The sequence below is a fragment of the Falco peregrinus genome, chromosome 7 (genome assembly GCF_023634155.1).
Source record: "Falco peregrinus isolate bFalPer1 chromosome 7, bFalPer1.pri, whole genome shotgun sequence".
Classification (NCBI taxonomy): Eukaryota; Metazoa; Chordata; class Aves; order Falconiformes; family Falconidae; genus Falco; species Falco peregrinus.
Genome location: NC_073727.1, coordinates 45,876,523 through 45,888,768, shown reverse-complemented (window position 1 = coordinate 45,888,768; position 12,246 = coordinate 45,876,523). Strand labels below are relative to the sequence as shown.

The following is a 12,246-nucleotide window of genomic DNA, read 5'->3' as shown; positions in this document are numbered from 1 at the left end:
GTACCTTAGTATTTGAAGAAATGCCTCTAACTTTGTGAATTCCCATTAAGCCATGATAACCTTTCTGTTAAATTACATACTTTGATGGAAATGACAAGGAATTTATTTCTGGACCTGGGAATAAATTAACACAGATACAAAACCAGTCCCTTGGCTTTATCCTTGTATAGTCTCAGCATACAACTACATAATGTTTGATTCATTAGTGTCCAAAAATACTAGTAAAATAAATCACATCAGTTTTTCTTTGGTAAGCATCTTAAAATAAAAAGTGAGTTCAGATGTGTTATTGCTGCTTCTAGCTGTGCTTACATCCTCATTTCCTTTCCCTACCTTGCCACGGTCCAAAGTGTCCTCGCAGTGAGTTATTTTTGCTTGTGGAGTGTTCTGGTGTTTGCAAGAGGTGTATTACCAATGGAATAATAATCCTGGCTTCTTCAGGAAAATGTCCATTTCTTCTTACCCTGTTTCATCACAAATTACTCAGTTTGAATGTTTTTAAAGTGTTCAGGGAATTAGGATGTTACCAGAGGTCAGACTTTTAAGTGAATTAGGAGGTACCAACTGAAGTAAATAATTTTAAACTGTTAGATAAAGGAAAAACAAAAAGCTTTCCTAATGTCAACTGAGAAACAACAGCCACTAGGCTGCTGCTAGTGAATATAAACGTAATTTGCCCTCCACATAGCTATTAGAAGCCAGAATACTTGTAGATTTAATTTTGTTTCAGTCTTACCTAGACCGTGTTGTCTATGTGCTTAGGAAGATGCAGTTCTTTTCGCAGGGGATGTAGGCAAGCAGAATCGAGGAAGCATCTAGGCTGGGTGGGAGGGACCTCTAGAGAGCAGGTGGTCCGGCCCCTGCACAAAGCAAGGCCAAATGCAGAGTTAGATCAACTTAAAGATGGAACAAATAAAAGCTAAATCACTTTGGGGAATTCAGTGATGCATTTGTACTTTTGAAAGTTGCCTCCTGCATGCCTTTAGGCATTGAAGTAACATATGTACAACTTAAAAGAAAGGGGCCATGCCTCCTCCCAGGATGTTGCTGTTTAACATTAATTATTCTTTCTTTTATTTTGTCATCTTAGCATTCTAACATTTGGTCAGAGAGGAGTGTGCTCCCTCATGGCCTCGCACTTTCACCTGTTCCACAAAACCAAGGCTCAGGAACAATGTTAAACGGAAACCCTGGCAGTATCAATGCCCAAGAATCTTTTGGTATCGTGAAGATGCTATAGATTTTATCTTCACATGTTGCGCTGTTCATCACACAGTTACTACTATTATTAAAATTCTCCTTATAGGCAACAGCAGTTTTACCTGCTCGTTTTTTGTGTTTGAATGGCAGAACTTCAGAGGCTTGATATCCTTGTTCCTTTCCACCTTTTCGTTGCTACGGCCCACTTACTTGGGCCGTAGGGTGCTTGTGATTTTGTGCTCCAAGATGGATGTGTGCTGGCTTCTTAACTGCTGCATTTCAGGGGGTTTAATTTAAATGCCAGCCTGTGAACTTAGGCAGCTCATGGCCAGAGGGAGTGATAATACTTAAATTGTCTCACCAGGACTGAGATGGTGGTTGCCAGTGTCCTGAGGAAAAGCTCAAATGGTGCTCAAGAGACAGTGCAAACACAGACTTGTGAGCAGCGGAGGGTATGATTTTACCTGCTTGCGTAGTAACAACCTCATTCATTTTAAGCGAGCTGGAGTTGCTGTAGATGAGCTTTCTGTGTGGCATTAGTGATGTGATGTATGAGAGAATTCCAAGATTCGTGATCTTTAAAACAAGTATGTTGTAATGTAACTGTGTGGGGAGTTACAAATTTTCAGAAAACTGGGAAATTTCCCTTGGGCATTTTCAAATCTTAGTATTTTGGGGGGACAAAGCTGTAAAATGAGCTTTTCTTTTCTTGTAATCATTTTAGGTCAACACAATTTTTTATTGTTTGTTTCCTTTTCTCTCAGAGGTCTCTCCCTGTGTGGAAGGGGTACTGAGCTTTGCTTCAGGAATAATTACATATATTGTACTGTATATTCTTTGAGTAATGACGGGAAATAAACTTTGGAAAGACTCATACAATGATACAAGGAAGGAAAGGAATTATAGTAATCTTAGAACAAAAACTAGTTCTTAAAAAAGTTAATAGCACATAGAAGAGGCACACAGATAATAGAACAAGTATATTTAGGGAAGTTTGGTAAAAACGAAAAAAGATTGAAAGGTATAATATAGCATTAAATTGAGAAGGAAACTAACTGAGTTTTTGGTTTTGTTGTTTAAACAGTTGGACAAACAGAACATTCTAGTTTAACTTTGAAGGAAGACACTGAAACTATGGAGACAAGTCCATCTGACTCAAGCACCAAGGACGGTGTAGACGCTGAGAAAGAGGATGTTCATACAATTAAACAGTTGCCGTCTTTGGAAGAAGATGCAGAAGACCACACATCTGAGCCACAGTCTTATGATCTGGGTTTTAAAAAGGTTTTTAAATTTGTTGGTTTCAGATTTACAGTGAAGAAGGAAAAGACAGGAAAATCAGAACCAGTTCAACTGCTTACTGTAAAAAAGGAAACACAAGTCCCTGAAGGAGCTGATGATCAAAAAGAAGTCAGCTCAGAAGAAACAGCGATGCCTGAGGATGCGCACTCTGCAGAAGACAACACCAAAGACACACTGAAAAATGAAAAACCAGAAGATGAATCTCCTAAAACACCAGAGGCGAATGAGGTTTGTTCTCAGTCAGCTGCCTTAGTCACTGATACTGCATCGCCATTAAGAAAATTTTTTACTCAAGGATGGACTGGATTTAGAAAAAAGAAGAGTTTTAGGAAGCCTAAAGAAGATGAACTACAGTCTCCTACGAAAGAAGAGGAGCAAGAAAAAGAGGGACCAACATTAACAACTGAAACCAGTGAAAAGGAAGGGAAACCTGAGTTCGAGAAGCACGGTGAAGAGAGGAATGTGACAGCAGTAACTATTGAAGCGCATGAGGAGCAAGCTGAAGGAGAAGAGCAAGAGTCAAAAAAGACTGTGGCAGCCACAGGAGTCGAAGCAAGTGAGAAGGAAGGGCTAATCAGGCATGGTGAGCAGGGACAAAAAGAGGATGTAGCAGTAGCAGTTGTTAAAGAAGGTGCTAAGGAGAAAAAAGCTGAAGAGGATGATCAAGAAAGGAAACTTGTGGAAATCCCAGAAGATCTTGGTAAAAAGGAAGAAAAAGCTGAAGAAGGAGAGAAAGAAAGTGAGGTGACAGAGAAACCACCAAAACCAAGGTCAGTGGTACCGGTTGTCACTGACAGTGTGAATGGAGAACTGAAAACATCCTCAGAAGTCCTGCCTGTGGAAGAAAAACTGGAGTCAATGGAAAAGTGTGAAATAGATGACAGAGCTGAAATATCCTCTGAAGAGAAACTCAAAGCAGGATCTTTGGCAGTTGAAATTTCTAGTGAACAGCTTAAAAAGTCTGAAGGAAGAGAAGGAAAGGAACCTGCCCCACTGGGGAAAGAAACACTTGATGGAAAAACAGAGGAAACAGAATTGAAAATGTCACCCACAGCAGACATCACACAAGGAGACGCTCTGGATAGAACCACAGAGAAGAAAGAAAGCAAAGCAGATGAGACAAAACTGACTCTGAGTGCTCCTGGGTTGAAGTCCTTTTCTACCTCTGAACATTCAGTTGACACAGAGGATGATCAACAGTCCATCAGACCCACTGATGAAAGACCACAGGGAAAAACTGGCATAGTTACAACTGATACTATCAAACCAGATGAAATAACCACAGAAATAACTCCTGAAGAGGCAGCTGGAAAGAGGTCTCCGGAAGCTATCGTAAATGAAGCTGAACTGCTCTCTTCTCAGGAAAAAACTAAACTACAAGGCAGCCCTTTAAAGAAACTCTTCACGGGTACCGGATTAAAAAAACTGTCTGGAAAGAAGCATAAAGGCAAAAGGGAAGAATCTAAGTTAGGGGAACAGGGTGAACTAATTCAGCAGTTATCAGATTCCCCAGATAGCCCAGAGGAACAGAAGGGGGAGAGTTCTGCTTCTTCTCCTGAAGAGATGAATGAAATTCCTTCTTTGGAAAAATCTGTAGATGGAATGCAGGTCACTGAAAATGAAGATGCTGCAATTTCAGATATGGAGCGGAAAAGAGAAAGTGTTACACCCTGGGCATCATTTAAAAAGATGGTGACTCCCAAAAAACGTGTCAGAAGACCTTCTGAAAGCGATAAAGAAGAAGAAATTGATAAGACAAAGAGTGTTTCAGTGTCTGCAACTGAAAACATTGTTGATGAAAATCAGGGAGAATTAAAAGAAAATGGCATGGACCAGAAACCAGAGAAAATCACAGAAGAGCCCAAAAGGAAGGTTGACACCTCTGTGTCCTGGGAAGCTTTTATATGTGTAGGTTCTTCAAAGAAAAGAGCCAGGAAATCATCATCATCTGATGAAGAAACTGAACATAAGCTTGGTCAAGAAAGCCAAAAAATAGAAGAGTCTGGACAGAGCAAAGAAACAGCAACAGATGCAATTCTTACTAGCTCTCAGGAAAGCGACCAAGGACAAGGGAATTCTTCCCCAGAACAGGCTGGAAGCCCATCTGAAGGTGAAGGTATTTCAACATGGGAATCATTTAAAAGGCTAGTCACTCCAAGAAGGAGATCCAAAACTAGAATGGAAGAGAGAACTGAAGACTCTGTTGTGGGATCTAGCCTGGAGCATTCAACATCGGATGGTGAGCCTGGAAAAGATGAATCATGGGTTCCATTTAGAAAATTAATGCCTGGGCGTAGGAAGAAAAAGTCAGATGGAAAGCCAGAACCAGCTCATCTTAGACAAGCAAGAGAAGACATGGCAGAAACAACAGAAGAAGATTCAGATATTCCAGCTGTTGTTCCTTTATCTGAATACGAAGCAGCAGAGCAGGAGAAAATTGAAGCCCAGCAAGTGAAAGATGCTGAAGCAATGAAAGAACAAATCTCAGAGAAAGAGGGAACAGAAAAATTAGAGGAGACCCTAAGAACTGAGCAAGCACATGAAGGGCTTGTACATGCAGTTACTGTTACCGTTGTGGAAGGGGAAAGGGCAGTTACCAGTATTGAAGAAAGGTCACCGTCTTGGATATCTGCTGCTCTGACAGAGTGCATTGAGCAGGCAAAAGAAGAGGAAGAGAAAGAAACTGAGAAAACATTTGAATCTGATGTTATTGTGGAAGAAGCAGAGGTAGCTGCTAAGACAGTGCCAGAGACAAGAAAGGGTATAAGTGATGACACCACAGCAAGTGAGCTAGAGCTAACCTCAGAAGCAGTGACAGCTCTGGAGACAGCAGAAGCTTCTTGCACTGAAGAAACAATGGAAGTGTCCCTTGCTGAGGAGACCACTGAGATGGTTTCTGCTGTTTCACAGTTGTTAGAAACCCCTGATACTACAGAGGAAGTTACACCTGTACAAGAAGTAGAGGCCACCGAACAAAATTTGAAAGAATTGGACAAACGGACACAAAAAGTTCTTCATGAAGTTGCTGAAAGAGTAAAGTCAGCAGATGTAGCACAGCTGGTTAGTGAAAGAACCGTGACAGCAGCTACAACTACAACAGTACAAGGAACTGAGTCGGAAGTGAAAGATGATGCTACAGATGGCAACATTGTAGGCCAGGAAACTGTTTTGCTTGAACAGTCCTTGGAAAAAGGAGAACACAAGGAGGATGGCCTCCAGCCCCAGGGAAGTGCAGAGAGCATTCAGAGAATGCTGATTCTACACGAAGGTTCAGAGAGAAGTGAAGTATCTGTTGCAATTAAAGAAGGCAAAGGATATGAAAATGTAGATGTATTGAGAGATGAAAAACAGCAGCAGGCATGTGAAGGAGCAGTTGTAGAAGACCGTGAAGAAATATCTGAAGGGCAGAGGACAGCAGAGGAATCTTCATCACATGACGGAGTGTTTCACAGCATCAAAGCGGTTGCTCCCAACGAAGAGCTGTTTGCAAAGCAGGAGCCTTCAGAAGAAGAGAAACTGCCTGTAGCAGAGTTGACAGTAGAGGAGACAAGAGATGAATGTACTCCAGAAGTACAGACTGCAGTAAGTATTTTATATAACACAAATACTGAGTTGTCAAAGAAAAAAATCAGCAAGTGTCAGTTACTATACCTAATTTAGAACGAGGTTGTGGCAATATTACTGTCAAGGACTTTCCTTGTGCAGCTAGAGGCAACCAAAGCTCATTTCCAATGAGATACGCTCACACAGATGTCCAGAAGCAGCAGCCACAGAGGCTTGTGTGCAGAGTGTGGTGAAGGTGATTCCTACAGAAACAGGGTGGGAGATGATGTGCCTGGATCCCAAGGTGCTGAAACAACTGCTGTTAGGGCTCCTGCACAGCGCAATGTGACTGAAGATATTAAATGAACACCTGAGATACATATGTGATCCATATGGTACCATACATAGTGGATGGTATCTTCACTCATAGACAGAGATACAATTTTAGCTGAGGTACCTCTGCAAAGTGAGGAAATGAAATGACACTACGATCTCCAGCTTTAAAGGTGCAGGAGTTATTGTGGCTAATGTGTTCCTGCCTTCTTCCCTACCTCCCCACCATCTTCCTGGCTTAGTCTTTGTTTCAAGTGTTGTTGGCTGTCCCTTGATTTAGGCTGCCCTTTGTTTAACGAGCTGTGTGTCCTGAGACAAGCTGGGGTCTTGGTCACCCACTAATCTCAGTGTCATCACCTCATGCTCTTCCCATAGCCTTCCTCCTTGTGGTCATTTCTTCAGGTGCTTTTTCACCCAGAACATTCCTGGTCACTCCTTGCTTGTACCCGTTTTCACAGGTCTGTTGCTATTCTCTGCAGGTACTAGACAAGACAGAGGATGAAACCTCTTTGTTGGAGCTTACAGCTGAAAAGCCTGTGCAGCTTGAAGGAGAGGGCAGAACACTCACTGTGGGACCAGAGTGCACAGAACCAGTTGTCACTGCAGTCCCTCTTAAAGCCGAAAGACAAGATGAAATTCCTGACTTGGACTCAGAAAAGCAAGCTTCTACTGAAGGAGTTCCTTGCAGGGAACCTGCCCAGAGAAAGGAAGAGGACGGTGATGCTGTGCCCCTTGAAGTGAAGAGCACAGAAGTCACTGTTACTGAAGTTCCACTGCAGGACGAGGTAAAAACCTCTGCCCTTCCTTCAGAAGCAATTGGCTCAGAAGCAGCTGTAGATGCTGAGCAGAGTGTGCGGGAGGGGACTGGCAGGCACATTACAGCAAAAGATTCTGCATCCACCCTAGAGCCACAACATGGAGAAGGAACAACTGAAACCCCCTCCCAGAGTGATGAAACCAGAGGTGGCAAAATCGAAGATGCGATGCTCAAAACTGAAACACACTTAGAGAGCCATACCACTGTCACCGAGGCTCCCATGCAGATTGAAGCAGACAGTGTATCTAATTTAGCATCAATATGCTCAGATATCACTGAAAATGGAAGCACTGTCCTCACTGACCTGAGTCCTAAGAAATGTGAAATACCAAGCAGCTTAGCTGAAGAAGAGACTGTGGAAAAAGAAGAACTTGTGGAAACCTCAAACTGTCAAGACTTTCAAAAAGAAGATAACAAAAATGAGCAATCCACGGAAAGAGCCAAAGAAGCATTTGAATCTGGAAAATGGGAAGTTGTGGGAGGTGATGAATGTTCAACTGCTGTCCAGCAAGAAGTTTTGAGCATGCAAGAGAAAGTCTCTGACTCAGCCTTCCTACAAGCTGAAAGGTTGGAGGCTCTGAAAGTGTTTGTGCCAGTAGCAGCTGCAGCAGTTGAAGAGCATGTCATGGCAGAAACTGTAATGCCTGATACAACAGCCAACACTGTACAGCCCTCAGCAACCACACCAGAGCAGATGGCTTCTGAAGGGGTCCCAGTTACTACTGTTGACTATTCAGGCTGCAGGACTGCAGAGCTCGGTAGTGCAGAAGCACCTGAGCCTCAGGTAACTCCTGCTTCCATGAATGGAATATCAGAGGAGCAAGAGGGGCCCCAGAGTACAGGGCAACCTGAACAAAATGGTATTCCTCTAAGTGACGGCCTGTCTCTCACTCACACGGAATTTGAGGGTGTTGTTCAGTCTGTGAGTATAGAGTCCCAGAGTACGAGGATTGTATTGACTGCCATCCAGACAGCTGTTCACAAACTTGCAGAAACGGAAGAGTCAGCTGCCTTTGAGTCAGAGCAGTGCATTAAGTCCATAGGGAAAAGCCCATCAGATACAAATATGCCTGAACTTCTGGAACATGTGCAGGTGGATCAACTTCCAGTAAAAGAGGAAGAGATAAGGAGTAAAGAAAAAGAGCTCCAGCAATCAGGAGTAGTGAAAACCGCTACCTTAACAGAATCTGCAGAAATTCATGCAACTGTAGGAAAAACAAAAGACCTGTTGTTAACTTCAGAGATGCTGAAAGGTGGACAAACTCAGAATTCTTTAACAATTGAAACTAGCCCTGAAGATGTTTCAAGGGAAAGTGTGACACTTCAGAAATCAGCACTAGAACTAAGTACTTCAGAAGATTCCGCCAAAGACCCACTAGATATACACCCACCAAAATTAAGGGAAAAAGAGGTTGGGCAGGTTATGGAAGTCCCAGACCAACATACAGGTCAGAAAACATGCAGAGAAAGTGAGGAAGAACAGCATCGCTCACCAGTGGAAGATGGGAAACCACAGACATGGGAGGGTGATAGTTGCCAAGAAGGAACACCTTGTGATAGTCCACAAAGTCAAAACTCAGTGGCTACTGACACTTTGAATGTAAGTAGCATTTTTAGCCAGTAGTTTCTTTTTCCAAAATAGTGTTGGGGGTCTCTAAAACGGTTGTCTCTCTTATTTATGTTGGGTGTTTTTTTTTAAATCCGGGTGAAAGGCAACCGCTCCCCAGTTTAACTACCAGGCCACAGATTCTACCACCTCCCCATCTCATTCTACTGCCTCTGTTTGGCTACTCAACACCTTGTTTCTTTTCTGTATAGCTGCCCTCACTTTAATGGCCTTTGGCTTGGCCTGTAGTTTAGGGTGATATTTCTGTAAGGTAGAAAATGTGGTTTCCAGTTTTCCTAGATACACACTCATATGGCACATTTAATGTATGGGATTTAATCCACAAACATGCTTCCTCTTTAACAAAGCCTAGGGGATGTGAGTGTGCCTTCCATGGTAAACCTGGAGTGCCTCATGTGCTGAAGCTCTTTGCACTTCAGTGAAATCTGAATCAGTAATGATAGGTACAGTCTTTCCCTAGGATATTTACTGCACTTGCTTCACTAAGTCATGAGACCTCTGAGAACTGCTTAGGAAAATGAGATATTCTTGGGAGATTAAGTTGTCATTAAGAAGGCTTTTTTACTGTTGTCTTTCTTTCAGATGTGCTAAGCATCCATGTGGCATTTGGAGAGATGCCAGTCCTAGAGAACAACTGACAATCCTGCAACAGAACCAGGAGCTTTATTCACTACCCTTTATTCTCGGATGTTAACGTCTGCTCCTTTGAAGACCTCACCTTCGTCGTCATTTCTATTAAAAAAGCAATGCCTTTAATGTTGACTGTAGCCACACTTGTGTTCCATTCAAAGGTCATTTGTCTCTGTCAGAAACGTACCATTTAGATTGGAGATGCACAACTGAGATCACTAAACTTTGTGCCACAGTTATTACTGTCCCCTCACTTAACACATGTTCTGTCTGTCCCATCTTCTTCAATTCCTTCACTTATCCCTGAATCCCCCTCCCTTCTTTCTGCAGTCTCCCTTACCCCCTACATCTTCCGTAGCTGCCTTGATTTGACCTACGAGTGGCCATAGATGCTGCTCGACTTGTGTGTGAGGGGGAAGAGGAGGGCTGACTGATGAGAACACATGAGACTTCTGGCTGAGTAGCAGATGTGTCTTTATCAAACAGCAGGAACTGGATCATGCACAAATTCTTGAGCAAGATGCTTGAGATTGCTGCCTTTCAGTTTATTCAGGTATCTCTATCCATCCTTCGGTTATATTTGTGCAGGCCTGATTTAGTGAGAAATTACTTCTACCGTGTATCTTGAAAGGAGATTGAAAATACCCTTCTGTTGTTCCAGACTTCAGGTCTCAGGACTGGACTGTAATGTGTTGAATATTTATATGTATGTCTTAAACCCAGTTCTGATTTTAACGTAGAGCTATGATACTTCTGTACTATTTAGGCATACCCTTAAATGAATTTTGTAGAGTAGCCTGGAGAGGAAATTGATACCATTGGAGCGGAAATTGATAACACGTAGTTTCCTATTTATTGTTCCAGGTTTTTTCCCTTGTAAAATCTCTCAAAAACTTGGCTGTCTTGCTTTGAATATTTATATGTATATCCTAAACCCGGTTCTGATTTTAATGTAGAACTATGGTATTTCTAAAGACAAAAGGAGAACCCTGACCTGTCAGATCCACCAGTCGCTTCTACTGGCAGTCCTCCCTAGTTTCTAAGAACCCTCCAGAGTTACCATTTCCCTGTCATCTTGCTTATGTACCACAACCCTCATATCACATCCCTCTCATTCCAGGGTCTGCTCATTTCTTGTCACGGTCCCGTCCAACACCAAGCCTTTCCCCACACCTATAACATCTAACGTTCTTCCTGCATACAAGCATTCCTTTCCCAACCCCTGCCTGAATCTCTTTCCCAACACAGCATTTTCTGAAATCTTCCCTGCTATCAATTCCTCGTCTTGGCTGAGCGGGGAGTAGGAAGGAGGGTAAGGGCTTGGTGATGAATTCTGCCTTGAGTTGCAAAAAGCTGATGAGACCTTTGGGATGCTGAGATCTTAAAAACCTTCATGTGAGGTGGGTGGGACTGACAACAGCTGTAGACTAGAATGAGCAGGGTGATTTAAAGATGGAAAGAAGCCCCCAGACTCAGAGTCCTGGGATCTATGTCCCCAACAGGAGTTGGTTCTCTCTTTTGTTGTTTACATTAAAATCAAACACGGGGTACAAGTCAGTACTTTCAGCTCTGATTTCTAAAGTGAAGGTTACAGATCGCACTTTGTGAAACTGATGCCCATCAAGTTGAACAATAGCTCACTATCCTACCTGTATAGTAATTTATTTTAAAATCAACTTTTAGTGTACAAATGCTCTTGTTATGGCAGGTGCTTGCCTCTCTTCAAGGCTGCACATACAGCAAGCAATGTGACTGATTGCACTGGTGTGATTGCACCATCTGGTGCTGCCCTGCGTGGAAGCATCAAAAGATTTCCTTACCTCAGAGCAAAATTATATAAATATTTAAAGCTGAACAATGTGGTTTTAAACAATCCAGTCTATCTCTGTCCATTGTTAGTGGTAACTTTCCCCCTTAGCTTTGGGCAATTCCAACAACCTTGGTTGGTTTCCACAGGTTTAAGTTGGCTTGCAAGTTAATCATGCTCTTAGTAACACCTCACAAGTGCAAACTTGGCTGAATTTGTACAAATTATATACCTATGTACGTTAAGCCATATTGCAATAACTGCAGCAGGTAAAACAAAATCAACAATAGCATGACCTGTGTAATCCTGATTCTTATGTTTGTAGCTCCAAAGCTGTTAATAATATGTAAAGTTAATTCTTGTCTGAACCTCATTTAAATAAAGCTAGCTTTACCACAATGTAAATTGTCTGTTGGTAGTAATTGGACAGGCGAGTGCTTTAACTTGCCTGTTTTCTCCATTAATCCAGGGCCTAGGTAAGCAATGCAACAAAACAACTATACAATACAAAAGCTTCTTATAACTGACAGCTAAATAAATACTGCACCTGAAGCCATGCTAATGGTGCAAGGAGCATGCCTCCATCGTAGAGATACTACTTTGTTCCAGCATATTGCTTTGGCCTCTGAAACTCTCATTTGAGACTGTGACTTCTGGCTTATGCTTAAAAGCTTGAAGCTTTCTCTAATCCAATGTACTGGGTTACCAAATTTGATTTTGTGTTTTTAAGGTAGATTTTCATTGATTAAATAAAATACAACTGCAAATTTGTTCTACTGTGTGTATGTCGTGGTTTTTTTCAGCTTGCTTAGCGTAAATTGCTTTCTGATGCTTGCTTCATCTTCAGAGTTAGATTTGCTCCTGACAATTAATTTGTTTTGACTGACGTTCAGCTTTTGAGGAGAATTGAAGGAACTAGTTGCAGAATTAAACTGTGATTTGCTTGTTAAGTTTCTATAAAATATGCATCCTTTAAAAGTAATAAGA

General features: G+C 42.1%; 1 protein-coding gene across 4 annotated transcripts in view; it reads left to right on the top strand.

The window, feature by feature from the left end:
* The window catches only part of AKAP12 (A-kinase anchoring protein 12), a 31,209-nt gene extending 19,177 nt beyond the window's left edge, over nucleotides 1-12,032 (top strand). For 3 of the 4 annotated variants that reach the window (XM_055810261.1, XM_027796922.2, XM_027796923.2), the window contains 3 exons: nucleotides 2,285-6,084; nucleotides 6,858-8,795; nucleotides 9,405-12,032. In XM_055810261.1, the coding sequence (XP_055666236.1) occupies nucleotides 2,285-6,084; nucleotides 6,858-8,795; nucleotides 9,405-9,413 (5,747 nt within the window). In that variant the 3' untranslated portion in view covers nucleotides 9,414-12,032. Of the gene's footprint in view, nucleotides 1-1,007; nucleotides 1,653-2,284; nucleotides 6,085-6,857; nucleotides 8,796-9,404 lie in introns of those variants that run through there. The other variant, XM_055810262.1, reaches the window with a different exon arrangement.
* The last annotated feature ends 214 nt before the right edge of the window (nucleotides 12,033-12,246 follow it).